The sequence below is a fragment of the Engystomops pustulosus genome, chromosome 10 (genome assembly GCF_040894005.1).
Source record: "Engystomops pustulosus chromosome 10, aEngPut4.maternal, whole genome shotgun sequence".
In the NCBI taxonomy this organism is placed as follows: Eukaryota; Metazoa; Chordata; class Amphibia; order Anura; family Leptodactylidae; genus Engystomops; species Engystomops pustulosus.
This window is the reverse complement of record NC_092420.1, coordinates 83,972,523-83,996,416: the sequence shown is the minus strand read 5'-3', so window position 1 is coordinate 83,996,416 and position 23,894 is coordinate 83,972,523. Positions and strand designations below refer to the sequence as shown.

At 45.9% G+C, this 23,894-nt stretch overlaps 2 protein-coding genes across 6 annotated transcripts in view; one reads left to right on the top strand and one right to left on the bottom strand.

Annotated features, from left to right (window-relative positions):
• Positions 1 to 5,176, bottom strand: part of DNASE2B (deoxyribonuclease 2 beta) — a 23,828-nt gene extending 18,652 nt beyond the window's left edge. For both annotated transcript variants that reach the window (XM_072128902.1, XM_072128903.1), the window contains exon 1: positions 5,025 to 5,176. In XM_072128902.1, coding sequence (XP_071985003.1) covers positions 5,025 to 5,125 — 101 coding nt within the window. In that variant the 5' untranslated portion in view covers positions 5,126 to 5,176. The remainder of the gene's footprint in view (positions 1 to 5,024) is intronic.
• Positions 1 to 23,894, top strand: part of LOC140105046 (uricase-like) — a 26,700-nt gene extending 2,806 nt beyond the window's left edge. The window contains exons 1-8 of one of the 4 annotated variants that reach the window (XM_072128904.1): positions 1,163 to 1,286; positions 8,025 to 8,243; positions 8,401 to 8,517; positions 8,774 to 8,852; positions 9,032 to 9,218; positions 9,774 to 9,897; positions 21,141 to 21,224; positions 23,662 to 23,894. In XM_072128904.1, the coding sequence (XP_071985005.1) occupies positions 1,233 to 1,286; positions 8,025 to 8,243; positions 8,401 to 8,517; positions 8,774 to 8,852; positions 9,032 to 9,218; positions 9,774 to 9,897; positions 21,141 to 21,224; positions 23,662 to 23,736 (939 nt within the window). In that variant the 5' untranslated portion in view covers positions 1,163 to 1,232 and the 3' untranslated portion in view covers positions 23,737 to 23,894. Of the gene's footprint in view, positions 1 to 1,162; positions 1,287 to 6,093; positions 6,268 to 6,637; positions 6,765 to 8,024; positions 8,244 to 8,400; positions 8,518 to 8,773; positions 8,853 to 9,031; positions 9,219 to 9,773; positions 9,898 to 21,140; positions 21,225 to 23,661 lie in introns of those variants that run through there. The other 3 variants (XM_072128906.1, XM_072128907.1, XM_072128905.1) reach the window with 3 other exon arrangements.

Below are 23,894 nucleotides of genomic sequence, written 5' to 3'. Positions count from 1 at the left end.
ACTTCTATGTTGGTGCCACATCCACTTAGTCCAAATCTAAAAGTCTAAAGCTCCTTTCACACAAACGCATGCTGGGGGTGGCACACTGCCAGGTGGAGAAGGGGAGAGATGAGCGCTCCTCACAACACAAAGCAATTCTAGATTCATATGAAAGAGGAGATTCTAGGTGCCACTGATCCACAGTTATAGCCCTTTGCAGAGAGGACGTATCGCATATTTCTTTGGCCATACTGATGCCAGCCTGCCACCCAACGTATGAGATATATCATTGCCAGGGAAAAAGTTAAAATAATAATCTCAGGATATTCCGTAAAAGGGGTTGTGGTAAGTTTGGTAAACTCTATCCTGTGGATAGGAGATAATAGTATGGCGAGGATCTAACTGCTGGGAGCCCACCTTATAACAAGAAAAGGAGTCCCATTATCACCAGTGGGTGCAGCCTACTTGCCAATTCAATACATTCGGAGTGTTGGAAATTGCTGACCACAGCTGAAGAAGTCTAGAAGAGGAAGGTGACTTTCGGCTCAACTTTTTGTCACGCAGTGTCCTCCTATCATTTTGGCAAACTATCCAAATGGTTATCAGGCAAATATTGGGTAAATCTGGTTTGGTAAATGGGCCTTTGCTTCTTCTTCACCATTATGACATGTCTATGCAATGATACAAGAAATCCCTTGTATCGCTTTTTGGTCATGGCACCAAGGTCATGTTATACGTCTACTTTGGAAACAGTGGCTCCAACGTTGCTTTGAAGGTCAATGATCTAATGCACACAGAAGATCTCACTTCATCAATTCGGGGAATCTATGAAAAATCTTACCAAACCTGGTGCCCCAAGAACTACAATAACTAATTATTGTAGTAACTCCTTTAGCCACCACTTACTGTAAGACACTACTCTGAATGACAGCAAGCAGAGATCTGGAAAACTATGAGAAGATGATACAAAAAGTGTACTGGAATTGTAGAACCTTCTATTCTACAAACAATATCAATTATTCGCTGAAATTGGACAACCCCTTCAATCCATGTTTATCATAAAGTTACAGCTCAGTGTATTTCACATTACATTTGCATTTTTGCCAGTGTCTGGGCGTTGCCCTCCTCTCCTGATGCTCCTCCCTTGTTCCTGTTAATTAAAGGATTCAAAAATAAATAAATCTATTACAAGTTGGGCACTGACCGGCACACATATATCCACCGTGCCTACTACACAGCTACGACGTGGCAAGATGCAGGACAAGAAGGTTGATAACTCGTTCGGAGACTGTGCCCCACTTTTAAAGGTAGGTATGCCAACTGTATGCCAACCGGGAATCACTGGAATGTTTCTAGTCGGCTGCTTTCTCTGGAAAATCACTGATTATTCAGGATCCTGGGTCATCGCTTCCTCTCTATGTCGGGCCCCCGCCTCCTGCGTTTTCTTCCTGTGCAGCGCCGGTTGCCCCTGTTTAGCAGATCCAGTATTGGAGGATCGATAGTATTTTGAGTCCTGTATAGTTTAGTAAATACAGGACTTTTATTTTTGGGAACTAACGTTGTATTGTTCCTCTGCGGTTCCTTCTAAAAGGCTATAAATACATTGACAATGGGTGTCACCAACTGAGGGTGAACTTGTCGACTTAGTTCTTGCAACACACCCAATTCATGAGGTGAACGAGAACACCCAGTGTTACATGTATGCAGAAATAAGAACGGTCTAACGAAGGAAAAGTGTTTCCAGGTTTCTTAAAGGAGTTTTCCCAGAAAAGTTAGGCCCTATCCTATCCCAGGTCCCTTTAAGTCATGGGGAATAGAAGGAGTTACAAAAATGGAGAGATGAGAGATTTTCAGGATTTTCTTCCACAAAGTTCTCTTATTCCCTCTCCAAGGGACAAATGTCTAAGAACTGAGACCTCCAGCAATCCCAATACCTGAAGTCTTGGATTTGGACCTGTTGGGCATTCAAAAACCCTTCATTTATCACTTCTATGTAGCTGCCAAAGTAGTCCCGTATGTCTCATGGGGTGCTGGGGGTCTCGGTCCTTGTGCTCACTATGGGCCCCAGCATATAAACTGCCGAGGATGTGTCAATTGTGCAACAACCCCTTTAAATATCATTATGGTTCAATCAAGTTTATTAGACCAAAAGGAAGAAACAAAGTGGAAAATTTAACAGCATGTCAATACAAAATAGTGGAAACTAAGACACATAAGTACAGTTTCAAATTCGTTGCAAGGAAAAAGCAGCACTATGGGCTCTATCTTGAGTCGTAAACCATATTGTCAAATCAACCGAGGTCCCGCCAGGGCATGGGATGGTAGCTTCCATGACTTCCATGGTGGCGTGCATACCAAAGGGGCTAGGATGTATGGTGTTGGTATGGAACGGTAATGAGGGGTGGGACCAATACAAGAGGTGTTGAGTCAGATCTCAAAGCAGGTCACTTTTTTGGTGGGGCAAAATCTGAGGTGCTATCACCACACAGCTGAGCGGGACAGTATTGCAGACCATGATCATGTTTTGGATTGCACACTGAAGTGTGTGCTACTCTTAAAGTGGAATTGGATAGTAATATATAAATATATATTATATTATGGGCACGCAAAGAATCACACAGCCACGGTCTCTAAGATTCTCTCTAGTTTATTATTGAACTACAATCTTTGTGCTAAAAAGCCCCCACTTGGCTTATACTTGGGTATATAAAAAAATAAATGAACTTACTTCTCACCATTCCAACGCCCCGGCAGCTCCTGTTCTGTCTTCATGTGTGACGGCTCCAGGTCAGCGACCTGGAGCTGGCACAAATGAAGAAAGAAGAGGAATTGCCCAGGGCGTCGCAGTGGTGAGTATACATTTTATTTTTTTATGTGCAGGCCATACTGGAGGCTGACAGCTAAATACTCCAGGGGGCTGGCTATATACTAAAGGGGGCTGGATATATATCACAGGGGGCTAGCTGTTTACTACTGGGGGCTGACTGGTTATATACTAAAGGGGGCTGGCTGGCTATATACTAAAGAAGGCTGGATATATACTACAGGGGGTTGGCTGGCTATATACTACAGGGGGCTAGCTATATACTACAGGGGGTGGCTGGCTCTATACTAAAGGGACTGGCTGGCTATATACTAAAGGGGCTGGCTGGCTATATACTACAGGGGGCTAGCTATATACTACAGGGGGTGGCTGGCTCTATACCAAAGGGGCTGGCTGGCTATATATTACAGGGGGCCCGCTGGCTATACACTACAGGGGGCTGGCTTGCTATATACTACAGGGGGTTGGCTATACTACAGGGGCTAGCTATATACTACAGGGGGCTGGCTGGCTATATAGTAAAGGGGCTGGCTGGCGGCTATATACTACAGGGGACTGGCTGGGTACACAATAAAGGGCCTGGCTGTCTATATACAACACGGGGCGGGCTGGCTATATACTACAGGGGGCAAGCTGACTATATACTACAGGGGGCTGGCTATATACTATCGGGGAGGGGGCACACTGGCTATATACTAAAGGAGGCTGGATATATACTACAGGGGCTAGCTATATACTACACGCTACAATCTGTACTGAAATGGTGCAGGTAGCACATGGTCAAATTAAAATGTTTGTGTGAAAAGGGCCTGATACCTTGGTCTCAAAAATATTCATTTATTTTGTAGACACAGAGTACATTCCCTTAAACAATTTTAAGGCCACTTGTGCCCCAATATTTATGCAAATTATCAAGTGAACATCCACAGGCTCTAAGGTCCATCTCACAGGATAGGCCCACCATAACTATTCTTTGTAAATTCTTATAATCAGCAAATCTCCAGGCAAAATGGACCAGCTGGACCTACCTTGCAATAAATCCCGACCTAACAGAGGGTATAATAACACAAACTGCAACATCATAGGGGTCTGAACTACAGACTGAGTGAAGACTACATCAACATTTCAAGTGGTATTCCAACCATAGGCTTTGGTGGTACAGTGGGTACGGAAAGTATTCAGACCCCTTTAAATTTTTCGCTCTTTCTTGCATTGCAGCCAATTGGTAAAATCAAAAAAGTTAACAATCCTTGATTAATTTAACAAAAATAACTGAAATATGACATGGTAATAAGTATTTGCTCAGTATTGAGTAGAAGCAGCTTTTGAGCTAGTGCAGTCATGTACTTTTTAGGAATTATGCAACGAGTTTTTCACACCTGTATTTGGGGATTCTCTTGGGTTTAGGCTTTTGTCTGCACACTCTGCCATAAAGCCCTGACTGGCGGAGGTTGCAGTCACTGACTATGTTGACTTTGTGGGACTTTCTCCCATCTCCTTATTGCATCTCTGGAGATCAGCCACAGGGATCTTGGGGTTCTTCTTTACCTCTCTCACCACAGTTGCTTAGTTTGGCTGGATGGTCAGGTCGAGGAAGTCTTCTTCCATTTAGGGATTATGGAGGCCACTGTGCACTTAGGAACCTAGTGTAATTATTTTGTAACCTTGACCAGATCTTTGCCTTGCCACAATTATGTTTATGAACTCCATGGGCAGTTCCTTAGACCTCAAGATTCTCATGTGCTCTGACATGCACTGTGAGCTGTGAGGTCTTATATAGACAGGTATGTGCCTTGCCAAATCAAGTCCAATCAGTTTAATTAAACACAGCTGGACTCCAATGAAGGAGTAGAACCATCTCAAGTAGGATCAGAAGGAAATGGACAGCACGTGAGTTAAATATGAGTGTTACAGCAAAGGTTCTGAAAACTTATTACCATGTGATATTTCAGTTTTTCTTATTTAATAAAGTAGCAAAAACTTAATTTCTGTGTTTTTCTATCCAGATGGAGTGTAGAGTGTACATTAATGAACAAACAAAAAGATTAGTTTTGTATATTCTGTATATTGATGGTTTGGAGACTTTCTTGTATCAGAAAGGTCCCAAAGGTAAGATGCCCATGATCAGACAACCATACACAAACTGCTTTCAGGTCAATTGGCGTAAGGTGAATCTGAAAAACACAATTTACATATGATCATGTGAGGGTTCATCACCTACCAGTCTACAGGATCTCCTTCCTCATTGCGACAGGTGATTTCACAAGTAATTAGACGGAGGACAAACATCCAGAGCACTGCCAACCAACACAGCCCGGACATGTTATCTCCTAAGGATGCAGAATGTTGCTGTAAAGGAGAAGTTCCATTCTCTGATCCTGTCCCAAAGCAGGAAGTAACATCATGTGATGAGTATCTCTCTCTGTGCTGTCAACTTTGTATTATAGCCTTGGAAAATGGAAATCTTCGGGGGCATCTTTTTATTAGACAATTTGCTGGTCCCACTGACCCAATACTTGTTGAAGAAGTTTTCCAGAGTCCTGTAAAAGCCCACAGGAGCTGAAACTGGCATTAGGAAAAAAACTAGTTCCAAAGTTGCTTCTGTTGCCTCAGTAGGTCAGAGGAGCAACTTAAGAACAAGGAGCCGGAGCAGGGTAAATCCACTTCTTTGCTTGAGGGGGTTAACCAGGATCCCTACCCATGGGTGAGGAGAGTTTATACCAGATCCGCATCTAAACCTAGATGAAGATACTTACTATACCGAAGACACGTACCGATTCTGCTGAGGCTCTCTTTTGTTGGGCCAACCACAAAATTCTGGCACCATGTACAAGGTGGATTTGGAACCAAAACTACTATAATCCACATCAGATTTCCTAAATAGTGTGCATCTATCCTAAAGCCATATTGTGGCCATAAGAATTCATCACCTATCGACTTCAACCACTGGTAATAAAAGCAGATTCATGGTGGTCCTACTACTGGAACATCTACCGATCATCAACAACTAGGACTATGGTTGGTCCCCATGATGGAAAGATTATGACTGGAATGTAGGTGAAGAATAGACCATGTGTTTCATTTTGTTTCTAGGGCATCAATAAAAGCAGATTACTTGGTTGCTCCATAGGCCTGAAAGGGGTTGTCCACAATTTTTGAGGTAATTTACCGTTAGACATCTATTATAAGTTCTGCGCCACTTTCTTGATATGTAAAATGAAACCTCCTGTCTTTTACCTCATCAGCCGGACATTCCTGTCCCAGCGTCATAACTGGACTTGTGAGTGGGACCCTCTTACCCCTTCTGAAAATATACAGATTTATACGCATTTGTTCACTTACATGGATCTGTAACAGTAGAGGCTGAGCTTGGCGGAAATACATGGCAGGATTTCGAGATGATCTGAGATCACATGACCCTCCATCTGCGGCCATTTTATGGACAGGAATCTCCAGCTAATGAGGTAAAAAACAGGAGGCTTCACTTTACATATCAAGAAAGTGGAGCAGAACTTTTAACAGATGTATGTATATTGGTAAATTACCTAATATCCTGCCCCCCACACTTACACACCCAATATAAATTGTGAGGTAAAGTGACCAATTCCTTTAAAGAGAATTGCCGAAATAAGAAAAACTGTATTTACTAGCGCCAAAGTTTAAGGGCACCAGTGCAGACGTGAACATGTATAGTTTTTTTTTTGCCAAAAAGTGCTGTGTGAAGGGGCACGCAACGTTCCAGTTAAACAATAACTGACCCCTTTCAGATATTTGTGACCCCTCAAGTCGAGGTTACATTTCAACTATGTACATAAAAGCTGATTGGCCCGGAGTCCACGTACTATAACAGCCCCTGGTCAGGCCCTTTCCACACTCATCTACTACAAGAAACCGATAGCTGTCATTTTACGGATACTGTGACTTTACTTGAATAATGGCGCATTATGGAGGATCGCTGAAGGTAGGGCCAAGCTGATTTACAGATATAATGGCCCACGTTTAGGAAGGTGCTTGCGCCAGTTTTCTGTTGGACTTTGCACGTTCTTTTCATTGCAAATTGCTTGCACATATAATTAAGAAGTGTCCGCGCCACATATGTGTCGCACGGAAATGGGCGTTCCGGGGAGAGTCGGACCATGTTATCCTGTATTAGATTGTATTCTAAATTATGTAGATTTGATCCAACCTTTCAGATGATATTGAGGTCTGGGGTCTTTGGCTTGATACAGAGGAGTGACCTGAAGGGGAGCAGAGGGTATGCTGGCACCTTGGTCTGGGAATCCTAAAAGTCCATAAGGAGTCTCCATAAAAGGAAACTATCACTACTATACGAATTTCCTTTCCTACAAGAAGATATGGATAATAGTAACATATCCACACCCAGTTTTTGCCATAAGGCTTTGCAATATTTTTTACATTTCTTTCGGGATAATTTTTACAAGTAAATTTTTTTTAATGTTTTGGCATCAATGTAGCTGTTTGAGTTCTTGTTTTTTGTGGGATAACTTACAATTTCCTTTGGCACAATATTGGATTGGATTTCCTGATTGGGGACATTTACAAAGAGAATTTACAGTAAAATCAACATATTGGGGCACATTTACTTACCCAGTCCTTGCGCGATCCCCGATCCGGACTGTCCGACGAGGATGAACTCTGCCGCGATTCATGAAGATCGTGCGCCCGATATCCTCCATGTGTCACTCCCGCTCAGGTCTGCCGGAGTTCACCTTCTACTTCCCGGTGTATGTAAGTGCATGGCTTGCGACATAATCCCGTGGTTTGTCGGAATCCGTCGGGTCGTCCGATGCCCCCCCCCATTTGTGTCGCATGAAAGCCAGCGTGCCCCAAAAACCCCTTTTAAATCTCGGTCCCTGCAGAGCAAAACGGAAATAGTCAGGATGTCCAATGAAATTGCGGTCCGCGGGGCCCTTAGAAAATGAGCCCCATTATTATAATAAAGCCTGGCTGTCAGTGTGTGGTATGGAGGCTCAGGCTCATTCACTGCAATTACACTGAACTGCAATACCAAAAACAATCTGAAGCCAGGTGGGGCGCTGTTTCTAGAATGAGAAACCGAAGCTGTGGCCAAGGCTTCTTATCTGAGAGACTGAAGTCTGGGAATCCTGTGTAGAATAAATCCAGGATTCTAATTATTTTCTAACTCAACAACTCAAAGTTAAACTTTACTTTCCACATTTATTCTATTTTTGTTTTCCAGGACTCGGATGTGGAATTTGTACGCACGGGCTATGGAAAGAATGCAGTTAAGGTTCTCCAGATCAGGAGAGAAGGCAAACAGCATTTTATAAAGGAGATCGAAGCCTCCGTTGAACTCACCTTAAAGTCCAAGAAGGATTACCTGCAAGGGGACAATGGGGACATCATTCCCACTGATACTATCAAAAATACGGTCTACGCTTTGGCTAAAATGAAAGGGGTAATTACATTTTTTCGGTGTGCTATTTCTTTCTGGTGGCAGCCATTGCATTCAGCATTGGTAACTGCTACCATGTAGAGACCACTAGAATTGAAGTTCCATTCCTGATGACTGTAATGTCTGCTCACTAACATCTACCTAATATTTTATCTTATAGATTAAAACCATTGAAGAGTTCTCTTTGGAAATTTGTAATCACTTCCTCACATCATTCAGCCATGTTACCCAAGCAAAAACATATATCGAAGAAGCCCCCTGGAGACGATTTGAGAAGGTACTTGTTGATACTTAATGTTCCTCTTACATTCCCATAGAAGTGAATGTGGAGCTGGTGGCGTTCAACGTATACACAGTGCAGAGAGCTCCCCCTAGTGGTGTCTGCACACAGTCAGAATGTAACCTTTTAATTCTATACAAATTCTTCTGATCTGGAACTTTGTATCAGTTATACATTTTTTTTTTACCAAGTTTTGTATGTTTTGGTTTTAAATTTAAACAACCCAAACATTTTTGTTTCTCTTGTTTTTTAGAACGGAGTCCAACACGTCCATGCGTTTATCTATTCATCCGAGGGAGTTCACTTTTGTAAAGTAGAACAGAAGAGAGGAGGTATTAGCTGAAATTTTTATATCTATTCTTATATCTTTCTTAAAGGGGAATTTCACCAAAATGAAAATAGATGTGATTGTCACTTCAACGGGTGCGACAGCTTGGTTGATCTCCGTGGGTGCTTGAGGGTCTATACCTGCACCCTATAATGTGATTCTGTGTATACAACTCCTATGCAGGTCAGCCCGTCGTTCACTCTGGAATTAAGGATCTCAGAGTCCTGAAGACCACACAGTCTGGATTTGAAGGATTTATAAAAGACCGCTTTACGACACTCCCCGAAGTGAAAGATCGCTGCTTCTCAACGGTGGTGAACTGTGAATGGAAATACAGCTCCTATAAGGGGATCAACTTTGATTCTGCTTGGTAAGTGACCTCTGTGAATTTGCCCTTTTTAGGGTATATTTGCCCTTTTTAGGGGATTATTTGGGAGAAGAAGGGTTGACAACTTTTGTTAATTTGTTGATTCTGGAGGCAATAATCAGTGATGGACCAACAATTGCATATACTCTAAAATATAGGCTATGCCACCAAAATTTCTTGGACAGGTAGTGAAACTGTAGGCACCTTGTAGCTAACCATAAGCTCGCTATTATGTCATCTTATACCCTATTGCGATCATTTAGCAGGTGCCTAATTAATAATGTCTTACTCTGCAAATTGAATTGGATTTACTTGAAATATAGGGCACCACAATGGGAACAAAGTTTGCCCCTCGTTGTCTATAAAATCTGGTTTTCTTGTTTTAAAAGTTTAGCTTCAGAGCTCTCAAGCATTCACTGTTGGGTTATTGGTGGTCGGTGACCACATGTGAGTTTTGGTGGGTCACGTATTTGCCCAGGCACCTGATGGCAGAACAACCTATAGTGACCTGAGATCATATTCCTAGAGGTCTATTTATTTTTGTGTCTGTATTTGTAGGCAAAGTGTAAAAGACATCGTCCTGGACAAATTTGCTGGTCCATACGACAAGGGAGAATATTCTCCTTCAGTCCAGAAGACTCTGTATGACATCCAGGTGCTGGCACTGAGCTGCCTTCCAGAGGTATGGAAATATATTGTATTATTATGAAATAATATGTATAATTCCCATATCCATGGGTGAACCTAAACTCCCTTCCTGTGCCCCATCCAGGAAGGGAGCACAGGTTATCAGGTTATTTTTTTTGGTTGGTGGGTTCTCCATGAAGTGTCTTACACCCATCATACATCAGTTCCCAGGTCCTGCTTTATAGCAGGTGACTGTGTCCCTGATGCAGCCCCCATCTTTCTGTAAGTGGTGCCGCCTGAGGCAAAAGGCTCAACTCACCTCATGGTTGGTGCACCCCTGTCCTTAGCCCACAGACACATCTCTTCTGCTTCTCATATCTATGGTCATTCTATGGTAGGGCCTAACAGAACAGCAGTAGTCCTAGCACTTGCTCTGTTGATATACCGGCACTGAACAGGTTTGTCATAAATGTCATTTGTTGGAAAGTGCGTTAACATCTGTTCATTTGGGAACTAATTTTAATAATGATCTCTGGATAGTTAATAAGTTCGGTGGACAACTAGACCCTGCACCTGCATCAGATGCCCACAACAGAAGTAATACAGGGGAGGGAGCCAGAAGTAGAAGTGGCCATTCTGGGGTATTACATCTCAGCTCCTATTTACTTAAACTAGGGACAAAGCTTTATCTTTGTAGCCTCATCCAAATTCGTGAGACACAGGGCATGATGTGGATCGGAAATTGCCAAACATGTGCACAAGAATATTCTGTAGCTTTTCACAATAAAATTAAGGGCATGATTTCACCACAATCTGCTCCTTTCTTTATGATTAAACGTTGACTTTGAAAACATAAAAAATGGCAACAAAATATTAGACGTTAGATAATAGTGCCCCGAGCAGTGATTTAGCTTAGACATCTGGACTTATAGGTGTTTTCCACAATTTCTGGAAAAGCCCTTGAGGGCCGGAACAGGACTGGCAAAAAAAAGTGTACTGACCTTGCTCTGGTCCTCAGTTCCAGCATTGCAGCAGTTCTTCTGGTCTCTAGCACCAGTTTCTGTCTGGAAGTGTCAGGGGTTCATTGCACCTGGTTTGCCAATCTGTGGCTTCCTCCGATCGTGTGATGTCACCTATGACATCAGAGGTCTGAGCAGACCCCAGATTGGGCGAAACACTTTCGGCTGGGCACAGGTGTCAAAGGCCATAAGTAACAGTCTGACGCAGGTGGAGGTGGAGTAGGTTTTTTTTTTTGGTTTTGCCACATTAGTCCCAGTCCTTAAAGCGAACCCGTCACCAAGAATGTAATTTTTGTCTGTTGTCACGTTCCAATAGCCTATGATACGCAGATTTTAAAAATGCCTTTGTCAGCATTCTGAATTATTTCAGTAGTTTATAATAGTTTATTTCACATTACCTGGCTCCCTGCCAGCAGCATGTGATGAGTCCCTGGAGAGGGGGCAGCTGCACCCTGTGTGCCTGCATCTCAGTCTCCTTTACACTCCTCCAGTTCCCTCCCACCTCCCCCTTTTAATGTGCATTGATCAAGCAGGGAAGGAAGAATGCATGAGGGGACACAGGCGCACACAGGCTGCAGCTGCCCCTCCCCTGGCAGGGAGCCAGGTAATGTAAAATAAACTATTATAAAGTCCTGAAATGATTCAGAATGCTGACAAAGGCCTTTTTTTTTTAAATCATCATAGCATAGGCTACTGGAACCTGTCACCAGCTAAAAATGACATTCCTGATGACAGGTTCACTTTAAGACTGGGTTTGCAAAATAATGTTCCCTATCCGTCTTTCCTTCCCCTTAACATTGTTACTTAAAGCTCCATAGTTTCGGTTCCTTGAGTTATATTCTGTTTATATAACTGTTTCCTAGTTATCTCTTTGCCTCGGAAAGTGCCCGCCAGTGTTAGAGTGTCCACATAATTACTGATTGTCAAAACCAGATAAATCGCCCCCTGTATTTATACGCTGCCTGAGAACGGGCGAAACTGTGTATATACAGTGCAATAAACTGGAAACTGTAAATCGCACTGTATATACAATGTCTCGCCCCTTGTCAAGCAGAGTGTAAATATAGGGGGCGATTTGTCTCTTTTGACAATCACTAATTATATGGCTATTACTAGAGATGAGCGAACACTAAAATGCTCGGGTACTCGTTATTCGAGACGAACTTTTCCCGATGCTCGAGTGCTCGTCTCGAATAACGAACCCCATTGAAGTCAATGGGAGACTCGAGCATTTTTCAAGGGGACCAAGGCTCTGCACAGGGAAGCTTGGCCAAACACCTGGGAACCTCAGAAAAGGATGGAAACACCACGGAAATGGACAGGAAACAGCAGGGGCAGCATGCATGGATGCCTCTGAGGCTGCCTAATCGCACCATTATGCCAAAATTATGGGCAACAGCATGGCCATGACAGAGTGACAGAATGAAGCTAGATAGCATCTAAAACATCCAATAATTGACCCTGACACTATAGGGGACGGCATGCAGAGGCAGCGGCAGCAGCGGCAGGCTAGAGAGTGGCATGGCGACATACCCTAAATGGACTCAGGCTTCAAACCAATGGGTGGCAGAGAGGAACCAAAGGAGGTGAGCAAGAAGCGCTCAAATAATATCGCTACATGATAAAAGTTTGCCAGTATATTTTGTGGATTACACAGCAGGGTGGCGACAAAGTTAACATGGAAGCCATGAAAACAACCCCAAATTCTGCCTGACACAGCTCGTTTGATAAGGGGACCATGTATGCTTACAGTTCATGCCAGTCGCTGCACTTGCTGCCAGTCTCCTTTCGAATAGTTTAAAATAATAATAACCCTCATCCATAAAGCTCTGTATAATGCTGCACCCCCCTACCTCTCCTCTCTTATCTCAGTCTATCGCCCAACCCGTGCTCTTAGATCCGCCAGTGATCTTAGATTAACCTCTACCCTAGTGCGGACCTCCCACTCGCGTCTCCAAGACTTCTCTAGAGCTGCACCAATTCTATGGAATGCTCTGCCCCGGACTATCAGACTAATACCTAACCTCCAAAGTTTCAAACGTGCTCTTAAAACCCATTTCTTTAGGCAAGCCTATAACACTCATTAACTGCATGAAGTTTTAACTCTTCTACTAACCCGTCCTGTGTCGTCCTCCCATCTGTTATCCAGCAACCAACAGGCACCAGACTTCTCTGCAGTCCCATTCACCCTGGACCTGGTATATAAGATGACGGCTGAGTGTTTCAAGCGACAGCAATTCCATTTATTATATTTTTTTCTATTCCCTAAGAAGAATGGCTTGACCATTCTTTTACCTCGTGTTACCCCATCATCTTCATAAACCGTAAGCTCTGGCGAGCAGGGACCTCACTCCTGTTGTTCCATACAAATGTTGTGCTCTGTTACATTACATTTGTATTTGTTTCCTATGATTTGTAAAGCGCTGCAGAATATGATGACGCTATATAAATAAAGATTATTATTATTATGGAGGCAGTGAACTAGTAGTAGATTAAAGGTGCTGCAACTATGTTAGTTGGATCTTGTGATGGAGCTGGCGCTCTGCAGCCAGGCGAGCTTTCGCCAATCCAAGCCCCTGTTTCTAGGCTACTCCCCAAACAGCACTTCTAAGAACCTTTTGTATAAGATCAAGTGTAGTAGCGTTCTTATAAGTTTAGGATATGCCGGGTGAGGGGAATGTAAACAGATGCGCAAGAAGCGCTGAAATAATATCCCTAAATGGTAAAAGTTTGCCAGTATATTTTGTGGATTACACAGCAGGGTGGCGACAAAGTTAACAACTTTGATGTGGAATGCCCTGTAATAGCTCTTGGGCGGTGTGCCTTTTATCGCCTAGGCTCAGCAGTTTCAGCACCGCCTGCTGTCGCTTAGCGACGGCACTGCTGCTGTGCCTAGAGCTACCGACTGATGGCGCCATGCCCACGGATGGTAATTCGGAGGAGGAGGAGGTGGAGGAGGGGTGGGAGGAGGTATAGTAGGCCTTTGAGACCTGGACCGAGGTAGGCCCCGCAATTCTCTGCGTCGCCAGTATATGAGCAGCCCCAGGGTCAGACTCGGTCCCAGCCTGCACCAAGTTAAGTGTAGTAGCGTTCTTATAAGTTTGGGATATGGCGGGTGAGGGGAATGTAAACAGATGCGCAAGAAGCGCTGAAATAATATCCCTAAATGGTAAAAGTTTGCCAGTATATTTTGTGGATAACACAGCAGGGTGGCGACAAAGTTAACAACTTTGATGTGGAATCCATGAAAACAACCCAAATTTCTGCCTGACACACCTCGTTTGATAAAGGGACGATGTATGGAGGCAGCTATATGGACGACTTTTGGAGGTAGCAATGGAGACAACGTGTGGAGGCTGCTATGGAGACAATTTAATTTGGATAGTGCCTGTATGTGGCAGTCCCAAACATTTTTCAAACCAGAGGAGCAGGTAGGTGGCCCTCCAGTAAAATGGAATAGATTGAGTGCCTGTATGTGGCAGTCCCAAAAATGTTTCAAACCAGAGGAGCAGGTAGGTGGCCCTCCAGTAAAATGGAATAGATTGAGTGCCTGTATGTGGCAGTCCCAAAAATTCTTCAAACCAGAGGAGCAGGTAGGTGGCCCTCCAGTAAAATGGAATAGATTGAGTGCCTGTATGTGGCAGTCCCAAAAATTCTTCAAACCAGAGGAGCAGGTAGGTGGCCCTGCAGTAAAATGGAATAGATTGAGTGCCTGTATGTGGCAGTCCCAAAAATGTTTCAAACCAGAGGAGCAGGTAGGTGGCCCTCCAGTAAAATGGAATAGATTGAGTGCCTGTATGTGGCAGTCCCAAAAATTGTTCAAACCAGAGGAGCAGGTAGGTGGCCCTGCAGTAAAATGGAATAGATTGAGTGCCTGTATGTGGCAGTCCCAAAAATGTTTCAAACCAGAGGAGCAGGTAGGTGGCCCTCCAGTAAAATGGAATAGATTGAGTGCCTGTATGTGGCAGTCCCAAAAATTGTTCAAACCAGAGGAGCAGGTAGGTGGCCCTGCAGTAAAATGGAATAGATTGAGTGCCTGTATGTGGCAGTCCCAAAAATGTTTCAAACCAGAGGAGCAGGTAGGTGGCCCTCCAGTAAAATGGAATAGATTGAGTGCCTGTATGTGGCAGTCCCAAAAATTTTTTAAAACAGAGGACCGGGTAGGTGGCCCTCCAGAAAAATGGAATAGATTGAGTGCCTGTATGTGGCACTCACAAAAATTGTTTCAAACAGAGGACCGGGTAGGTGGCCCTCCAGAAAAATTAAATGCATGAAGTACTATAGCAAGAGCCAGTGGGCCCTGTCAAAAAATAGCCATTTTCCTCTGCTTTACTGTACAAAGAGGAGGAGAAGGAGGAAAATGAGGAGGAGGAGGAGGAGTGGATCAATTATTCAGGTTGAGCTTCCTTCACCTGGTGGAGATTGGAAATTCTGAGAAATCCAGCCTTTATTCATTTTAATAAGCGTCAGCCTGTCAGCGCTGTCAGTCGACAGGCGTGTACGCTTATCGGTGATGATGCCACCAGCTGCACTGAAAACCCGCTCGGACAAGACGCTAGCGGCAGGGCAGGCAAGAACCTCCAAGGCGTACAGCGCCAGTTCGTGCCACATGTCCAGCTTTGAAACCCAGTAGTTGTAGGGAGCTGTGTGATCATTTAGGACGATGGTATGGTCAGCTACGTACTCCCTCACCATCTTTCTGTAAAGATCAGCCCTACTCTGCCGAGACTGGGGACAGGTGACAGTGTCTTGCTGGGGTGACATAAAGCTGGCAAAAGCCTTGTAAAGCGTACCCTTGCCAGTGCTGGACAAGCTGCCTGCTCGCCTACTCTCCCTCGCTACTTGTCCCGCAGAACTACGCACTCTGCCGCTAGCGCTGTCAGAAGGGAAATACTGTTTCAGCTTGTGCACCAGGGCCTGCTGGTATTCATGCATTCTCACACTCCTTTCCTCTGCAGGGATGAGAGTGGAAAGATTTTGCTTGTACCGTGGGTCCAGGAGAGTGAACACCCAGTAATCGGTGCTGGAATAAATTCTTTGAACGCGAGGGTCACGGGATAGGCAGCCTAGCATGAAATCTGCCATATGCGCCAGAGTACCAACGCGTAAGAATTCACTCCCCTCACTGGCCTGACTGTCCATTTCCTCCTCCTCCAACTCCTCCAACTCCTCTTCTTCTGCCCATACACGCTGAACAGTGAAGGACTCAACAATGGTCCCCTCTTGTGTCTCGCCAACATTCTCCTCCTCTTCCTCCTCATCCTCCTCCACCTCCACCTCCTCCGATATGCGCTGAGAAACAGACCTCAGGGTGCTTTGGCTATCAACAAGGGAATATTCTTCCCCCGTCTCTTGTGACGAGCGCAAAGCTTCCGACTTCATGCTGACCAGAGAGTTTTTCAACAGGCCAAGCAGCGGGATGGTGAGGCTGATGATGGCGGCATCGCCACTGACCATCTGTGTTGACTCCTCAAAGTTACTCAGCACCTGACAGATATCAGACATCCACGTCCACTCCTCATTGTAGACTTGAGGAAGCTGACTGACCTGACTACCAGTTCTGGTGGAAGTTGACATCTGGCAGTCTACAATCGCTCTGCGCTGCTGGTAAACTCTGGATAACATGGTCAGTGTTGAATTCCACCTCGTGGGCACGTCGCACAACAGTCGGTGAGCGGGCAGTTGGAGGCGGCGCTGCGCTGCCCTGAGAGTGGCAGCATCTGGGCTGGACTTCCTGAAATGCGCACAGATGCGGCGCACCTTCGTGAGCAAATCAGACAGATTGGGGTATGTCTTGAGGAAACGCTGCACTATCAGATTTAACACATGGGCCAGGCATGGCACATGTGTCAGTCTGCCGAGTTGCAGAGCCGCCACCAGGTTACGGCCGTTGTCACACACAACCATTCCCGGCTTGAGGTTCAGCGGTGCCAGCCACAGATCAGTCTGCGCCGTGATGCCCTGTAATAGCTCTTGGGCGGTGTGCCTTTTGTCGCCTAGGCTCAGCAGTTTGAGCACCGCCTGCTGTCGCTTAGCGACGGCACTGCTGCTGTGCCTAGAGCTACCGACTGATGGCGCCGTGCCCACGGATGGTAGTTCGGAGGAGGAGGTGGAGGAGGGGTGGGAGGAGGAGGAGGCATAGTAGGCCTGAAACACCTGGACCGAGGTAGGCCCCGCAATCCTCGGCGTCGGCAGTATATGAGCAGCCCCAGGGTCAGACTCGGTCCCAGCCTCCACCAAGTTAACCCAATGTGCCGTCAGCGATATATAGTGGCCCTGCCCGGCAGCACTCGTCCACGTGTCCGTGGTCAGGTGGACCTTGTCAGAAACGGCGTTGGTCAGGGCACGGATGATGTTGTCTGACACGTGCTGGTGCAGGGCTGGGACGGCACATCGGGAAAAGTAGTGGCGGCTGGGGACCGAATACCGAGGGGCGGCCGCCGCCATGAGGTTGCGAAAGGCCTCGGTCTCTACTAGCCTATAGGGCAGCATCTCCAGGCTAAGCAATCTGGAGATGTGCACATTAAGGGCTTGGGCGTGCGGGTGGGTTGCACTATATTTGCGTTTCCGCTCCAGCGTCTGGGGTATGGAGAGCTGAACGCTGGTGGATGCTGTGGAGGATCGTGGAGGCGACGATGGGGTTTTTGTGGCAGGGTCCTGGGCAGGGGGCTGACTAGCAGCTGACACAGGGGAAGGAGCAGTGGTGTGCACGGCCGGAGGTGAACGGGCTTGTTGCCACTGAGTGGGGTGCTTAGCATTCATATGCCTGCGCATACTGGTGGTAGTTAAGCTAGTAGTGGTGGAACCCCTGCTGAGCCTGGTTTGGCAAATGTTGCACACCACAGTCCGTCGGTCATCCGGTGTTTCCTTAAAGAACCTCCACACTTCTGAAGATCTAGCCCTCGCCGCAAGAGCCCTCACCACGGGAGCTTCACTAGTTGACAGTGGCGCTGATGCACCAGCTCTGGCCCTGCCTCTCCGTCTGGCCCCACCACTGCCTCTTCCAACCTGTTCTGGTCGAGGACTCTCCTCCGTCTCAGAAGCACTGTGTTCACCCGGCCTCTCAACCCAGCTTGGGTCTGTCACCTCATCATCCTCCGATCCCTCAGTCTGCTCCCCCCTCGGACTTCCTGCCCTGACAACAACTTCCCCACTGTCTGACAACCGTGTCTCCTCATCGTCGGACACCTCTTTACACACTTCCACTACGTCAAGAAGGTCATCATCACCCACAGACTGTGACTGGTGGAAAACCTGGGCATCGGAAAATTGCTCAGCAGCAACCGGACAAGTGGTTTGTGACTGTGGGAAGGGTCCAGAAAACAGTTCCTCAGAGTATGCCGGTTCAAATGGCAAATTTTCCTGGGAGGGGGCAGACTGGGGGGGAGGAGGCTGAGGTGCAGGAGCTGGAGGAGTGGGGATTTCGGTGACATGGGTGGACTGCGTGGAAGACTGACTGGTGGTGGACAAATTGCTCGAAGCATTGTCAGCAATCCACGACATCACCTGTTCGCACTGTTCTGGCCTCAACAGTGCTCTACCACGAGTCCCAGTAACTTCAGACATGAACCTAGGGAGTGTAGCTCTGCGGCGTTCCCCTGCTCCCTCATCAGCAGGTGGTGTCTCACCCCGCCCAGGACCACGGCCTCTGACCCCTGCAGTAGTTGGACGCCCACGTCCCCGCCCTCGTCCTCTACCCCTAGCCCTCGGGTTAAACATTTTTAAAATGAGAGTTATAACTTTTTTTTTTTTTTTACTTCTTTTTGTTTTTTTTTGTGTTTTTTTGTGTTTTTTTTTTTTTGTGTGTTTTTTGTTTTTTTTTGAGTTTTTAAAACCAAACAATCCTATCCTATTGCTATGGCTATTTTCTAGCCAAGTATCAAAGGAAGCACACTACTATGCCAGATGAGATGACACTGAGTTAGTGCCTAATAGAAATCCAACCCCTACTGAATTTTGCCACTTCGGCCTTTGCTATGGATATGTGCGCCACTAAGCGCAGAACACAGCGGTCGCAAGTCTCACTACAAATTGCTCAGAATTGGCAAGTACATGCACTGCAGAAACTACAGCCACCAGCAGATCAACCAGAAATCAAATATATAGAACGCTACTGTAGGCTTCAAGAAGCTGTTTGTATTCTCCTATGGCTATTTTCTAGCCAAGTATCAAAGGAAGCACACTACTATGCCAGATGAGATGACACTGAGTTATTGCCTAATAGAAATCCAACCCCTACTGAATTTTGCCACTTCGGCCTTTGCTATGGATATGTGCGCCACTAAGCGCAGAACACAGCGGTCGCAAGTCTCACTACAAATTGCTCAGAATTGGCAAGTACATGCACTGCAGAAACTACAGCCACCAGCAGATCAACCAGAAATCAAATATATAGAACGCTACTGTAGGCTTCAAGAAGCTGTTTGTATTCTCCTATGGCTATTTTCTAGCCAAGTATCAAAGGAAGCACACTACTATGCCAGATGAGATGACACTGAGTTATTGCCTAATAGAAATCCAACCCCTACTGAATTTTCCCACTTCAGCCTTTGCTATGGATATGTGCGCCACTAAGCGCAGAACACAGCGGTCGCAAGTCTCACTACAAATTGCTCAGAATTGGCAAGTACATGCACTGCAGAAACTACAGCCACCAGCAGATCAACCAGAAATCAAATATATAGAACGCTACTGTAGGCTTCAAGAAGCTGTTTGTATTCTCCTATGGCTATTTTCTAGCCAAGTATCAAAGGAAGCACACTACTATGCCAGATGAGATGACACTGAGTTATTGCCTAATAGAAATCCAACCCCTACTGAATTTTCCCACTTCGGTCTTTGCTATGGATATGTGCGCCACTAAGAGCTAAACACAACGGTAGCAAGTCCCCCTGCTAATTCCTCACAAAATGGTAATAGATGCAAATTAAAATAAAAAAAGTAGAACGTTATTGTAGCCCTAAGAAGGGCTGTTGGGTTCTTTGAGAATCACTCCTGCCTAACAGTAAGCTAATAGAACACCCTAACGCTTTCCCTGACCAGCAGCAGCTCTCTCCCTAGCGGCATCCAGAGACAGAATGATCCGAGCAGCGCGGCCAGCGGCTAGTCTATCCCAGGGTCACCTGATCTGGCCAGCCAACCACTGCTATCGACGTGTAAGGGTACCACGTCATGCTGGGTGGAGTGCAGAGTCTCCTGGCTTGTGATTGGCTCTGTTTCTGGCCGCCAAAAAGCAAAACGGCGGGAGCTGCCATTTTCTCGAGCGGGCGAAGTATTCGTCCGAGTAACGAGCAGTTTCGAGTACCCTAATGCTCGACCGAGCATCAAGCTCGGACGAGCATGTTCGCTCATCTCTAGCTATTACCCTCACAGGGGGAAGGTGCCCATATATACACATAGGAGATAAACCAGATGAAGCCAAAAATTTCATTGGAACTATTCTGTGTGTGTCGGATTGTGCCAACCTTTCCCTCAAAGATGACGATTGGATAAATAGGATGTCAACGGAATTCGGGATACACCGCCACCAGAAGTGTCCGTCGTCAACTCACTCCCCCCCTCTGGATGAGATCACTTGTCCACACCCACAACTTTTAGGGGACCGAAAGAAGGATGGATTTGCATATGTTAAAGGGGTTGTCCACTTTTAGCAAATAATTGATATTGTGTGGGTAATGAAAAGTTATACAATTTCCCAATATACTTTCTGTATCAGTTCCTTACCGTTTTCTAGATCTCTGCTTGCTGTCATTATATATGAAGCTTTTACATTTACTTTACTTGTCCATGGTGATGTGATGTCACACAGGTGCACGGCTCGTTATATCACACAGCTCTGATTACTCCCTGTGATACTAACGAGCCGTGCACCTGTGTGACATCACATGACCAGGAACACTGGAAGTAAACAAATAAACTTTCTATAGCAGGACAGCAAGCAGAGATGTAGAAAACTGTGAGAAAATTGCATAACTTTTCATTACGCAAAACCATATCAATACTTTACTGAAAATGGACAAGCCCTTTAAGTTAAACCATTATCAACCCCACATACTCCTATTGACCTCATTCCCCCCAAACCCTTTTGACGCCATTCTGACATCATAGGAATGGGGTCATACAGGACATGCGCTGTGTGGACATACCTCCCCCGAAATATGTGAATGTCTTCGTCAATCTGGGATAGTTGTGAGGTATCTGGAATTGGAGTCTGGTTTTCAATAAGTAGTAACATAAATTCTAAGAAAATGACAGATTAATGTACATTTATTCATTTCAGATGGAAGAAATTGAAATTATATTGCCGAACAAGCATTACTTTAACATCGACATGAGCAAGTTTGGCCTGACCAACAAGGATGAGGTAAAATCCATATTTAATCAATAAATCACCCATAATATTACACACGGACACTGGGTGGATTGGGAATTTGGCAATTTCGAAGTCCCAAGTAAAGTTATATCCTGAGGCCCCCCCAATGCTAAATTCCATGATGTGTCACCGCTACCTAGCACCACTCTCCTCCTCTCAGTTTAGTTTTTTTTTCCTCCAACGAAGTAGAAGCAGGACTGTAAAATATGGATTTATATTCCAGAATTGTAGCTGGACTAGGAACACAGATACTCAGCTTTGCTCTAAATAAGAGCTTTAAAGAGGACCTGTCACCCTTTTTTTAGTCACCAAACTAACTATACCACTGCAAAGTACCTAACACATTGGGGCAGATTTACTTACCCGGTCCCTTCGCGATCCATCGGCGCGTTCTCTGCAGTGGATTCGGATCCAGCCGGGATTCACTAAGGCAGTTCCTCCGATGTCCACCAGGTGTCGCTGCTGCGCTGAAGTCCGCCGAGGCCCGCTGGAATGCACAGGACTTCACCGGCTTATTCCTGGTGAAGGTAAGCACGAGTCCAGCTTTTTTTTTATTTTTTAAATGTGGCGGGTTTTCGCTCGGCCACGCCCCCTGATTTCCGTTGCGTGCATGCCGGCGCCGATGCGACACAATCTGATCGCGTGCGCCAAAATTCCGGGGCAATTCAGGGAAAATCGCCGCAAATCGGAAATATTCTGGTAACACGTCAGGAAAATGCGAATCGGGCCCTTAGGTAATGACCCCCATAGTCACTAAACATTTTAAAATAATCTCTCAATGTCATCTAGAAGTTTTCAATATAGTACCTGAATTGTACTGTCCTGTGAAGTGTCCGATCGACGCAGTCCAGGGCAAAGCCTTCTGGTTTTTGAAGACACAACCCCAGTGTCCAGCTACAATTCTGCATTCTGTAAATCCATATTTCACAGTCCTGCAGCTACAACACACATAAAGGTATGCTTACACAGATCTCCAGGGACAATACCTGACACTGTCTGAAGCAGGCCCGGCGCCAGCACCCGGCCAACCCGGGCAAGTGCCGGGGCCCCGGGGTACTGGAGGGGCCCACTCGGGCCCCCGGATCAATTATACCAGTGTCGCTATAAGACACTGGTACAATTGATCACCATCCGGACCGATCGCGTTTCTGCCTCTATGCTGCGCTGGTCGGGAGCGCAGCATAGAGGCAGAATCTGCAACTCACCTGTCCCGGTTCCCACGATGCGGCGCTCCGCAGGGTATGCGACGGGTCTGAAGCCGGCGCACATGATGACGTCATCGGATCACGTGGGCCGGCTTCAGGGCCGGCGCGTAAGGGAGGCCCAGGCCGAAGACAGCTGAAGGCGCTACTCCGGGGGAACCAGGAAAGGTGAATTCTTTTTTCTTTTTTCTTTCCCGGAGGGGGGGGGGGGCGGGTGTCAGTGTGTCTGCAGGGAGAGGGGGTCATTGTGTCAGCAGGGGGGGGTTCAGTGTGTCCGGAGGGGGGGTTCAGTGTGTCCGGAGGGGGGGGGGGCTTTCAGTGTGTCCGCAGGGGGAGGGAGGGGGTCAGTGTGTCCGCAGGGGGGGGTTCAGTGTGTCCGCAGGGGGAGGGGGGAGGGTTCAGTGTGTCTGCAGGGGGAGAGGGGGTTGAGTGTGTCCGCAGGGGGTGAGGGGGTCAGTGTGTCCGCAGGTGGAAGGGGGGTAGTCAGTGTGTCCGCAGGGGAGGGGGGCAGTGTGGCCACTGGAGGGCGGCCCACGGAGGGGCCCACTAAGTCTCTGTCGCCCAGGGGCCCACTAAAACCTGGAGCCGGCCCTGGTCTGAAGCTTTGTGTGGTCAAAATTGCTGGTTGTCAAAATCCCTTTATTGGATCCTCTGTGTGTACAATGAGTTCAGTCACTGTGCATATGTTACCTATATCTTGTTCTGATCCATTACATTATGTATAATACTTCAGAGCTGTAATCATAATACTGCAGTTGGTTAATACAATATAATATTCTTATTATTCAGTATGAAGCATAATGGTGTAATAATGATATTATTGTATAGTGGTATAACAAATACAGGCGGTCCCCTACTTAAGGACACCCGACTTACAGACAACCCATAGTTACAGACAGACCCCTCTGACCTCTGGTGAAGCTTTCTGAATGCTTTACTTTAGTCCCAGGCTGCAATGATCAGCTGTAAGGTGTCTGTAATGAAGCTTTATTGATAATCCTTGTTCCTATTACAGCAAAAAATGTTTAAACTCCAATTGTCACTGAGGCCAAATTTTTTTTTGTCTGGAGCTACAATTATAAAATATACAGTTTTGACTTACACACAAATTCAACTTAAGAACAAACCTCTGGACCCTATCTTGTACGTAACCTGGGGACTGCCTGTAGCGGTATAATTGGTGATGTAGATACCAGACACATAACGAATATCTGATGTTTCCACAGATCCTGCTGCCCTCAGACAAACCTTATGGAAACATCACTGGGACATTGAGGAGGAAAACTTTATCCAAGTTGTGATGTTCTGTGACTGACAGATGAAAAACCTCAAAAATCGGATTAGTAAAATAATCTCACAGTAACTTAAAAGTTAGAAACAGAAAAAAAGACTCTGCCAAAATCGCCTTTTTGTGCTGTCCTGCCTCCCAAATAAATTGAAAAAATGTTATAAAAAGTGA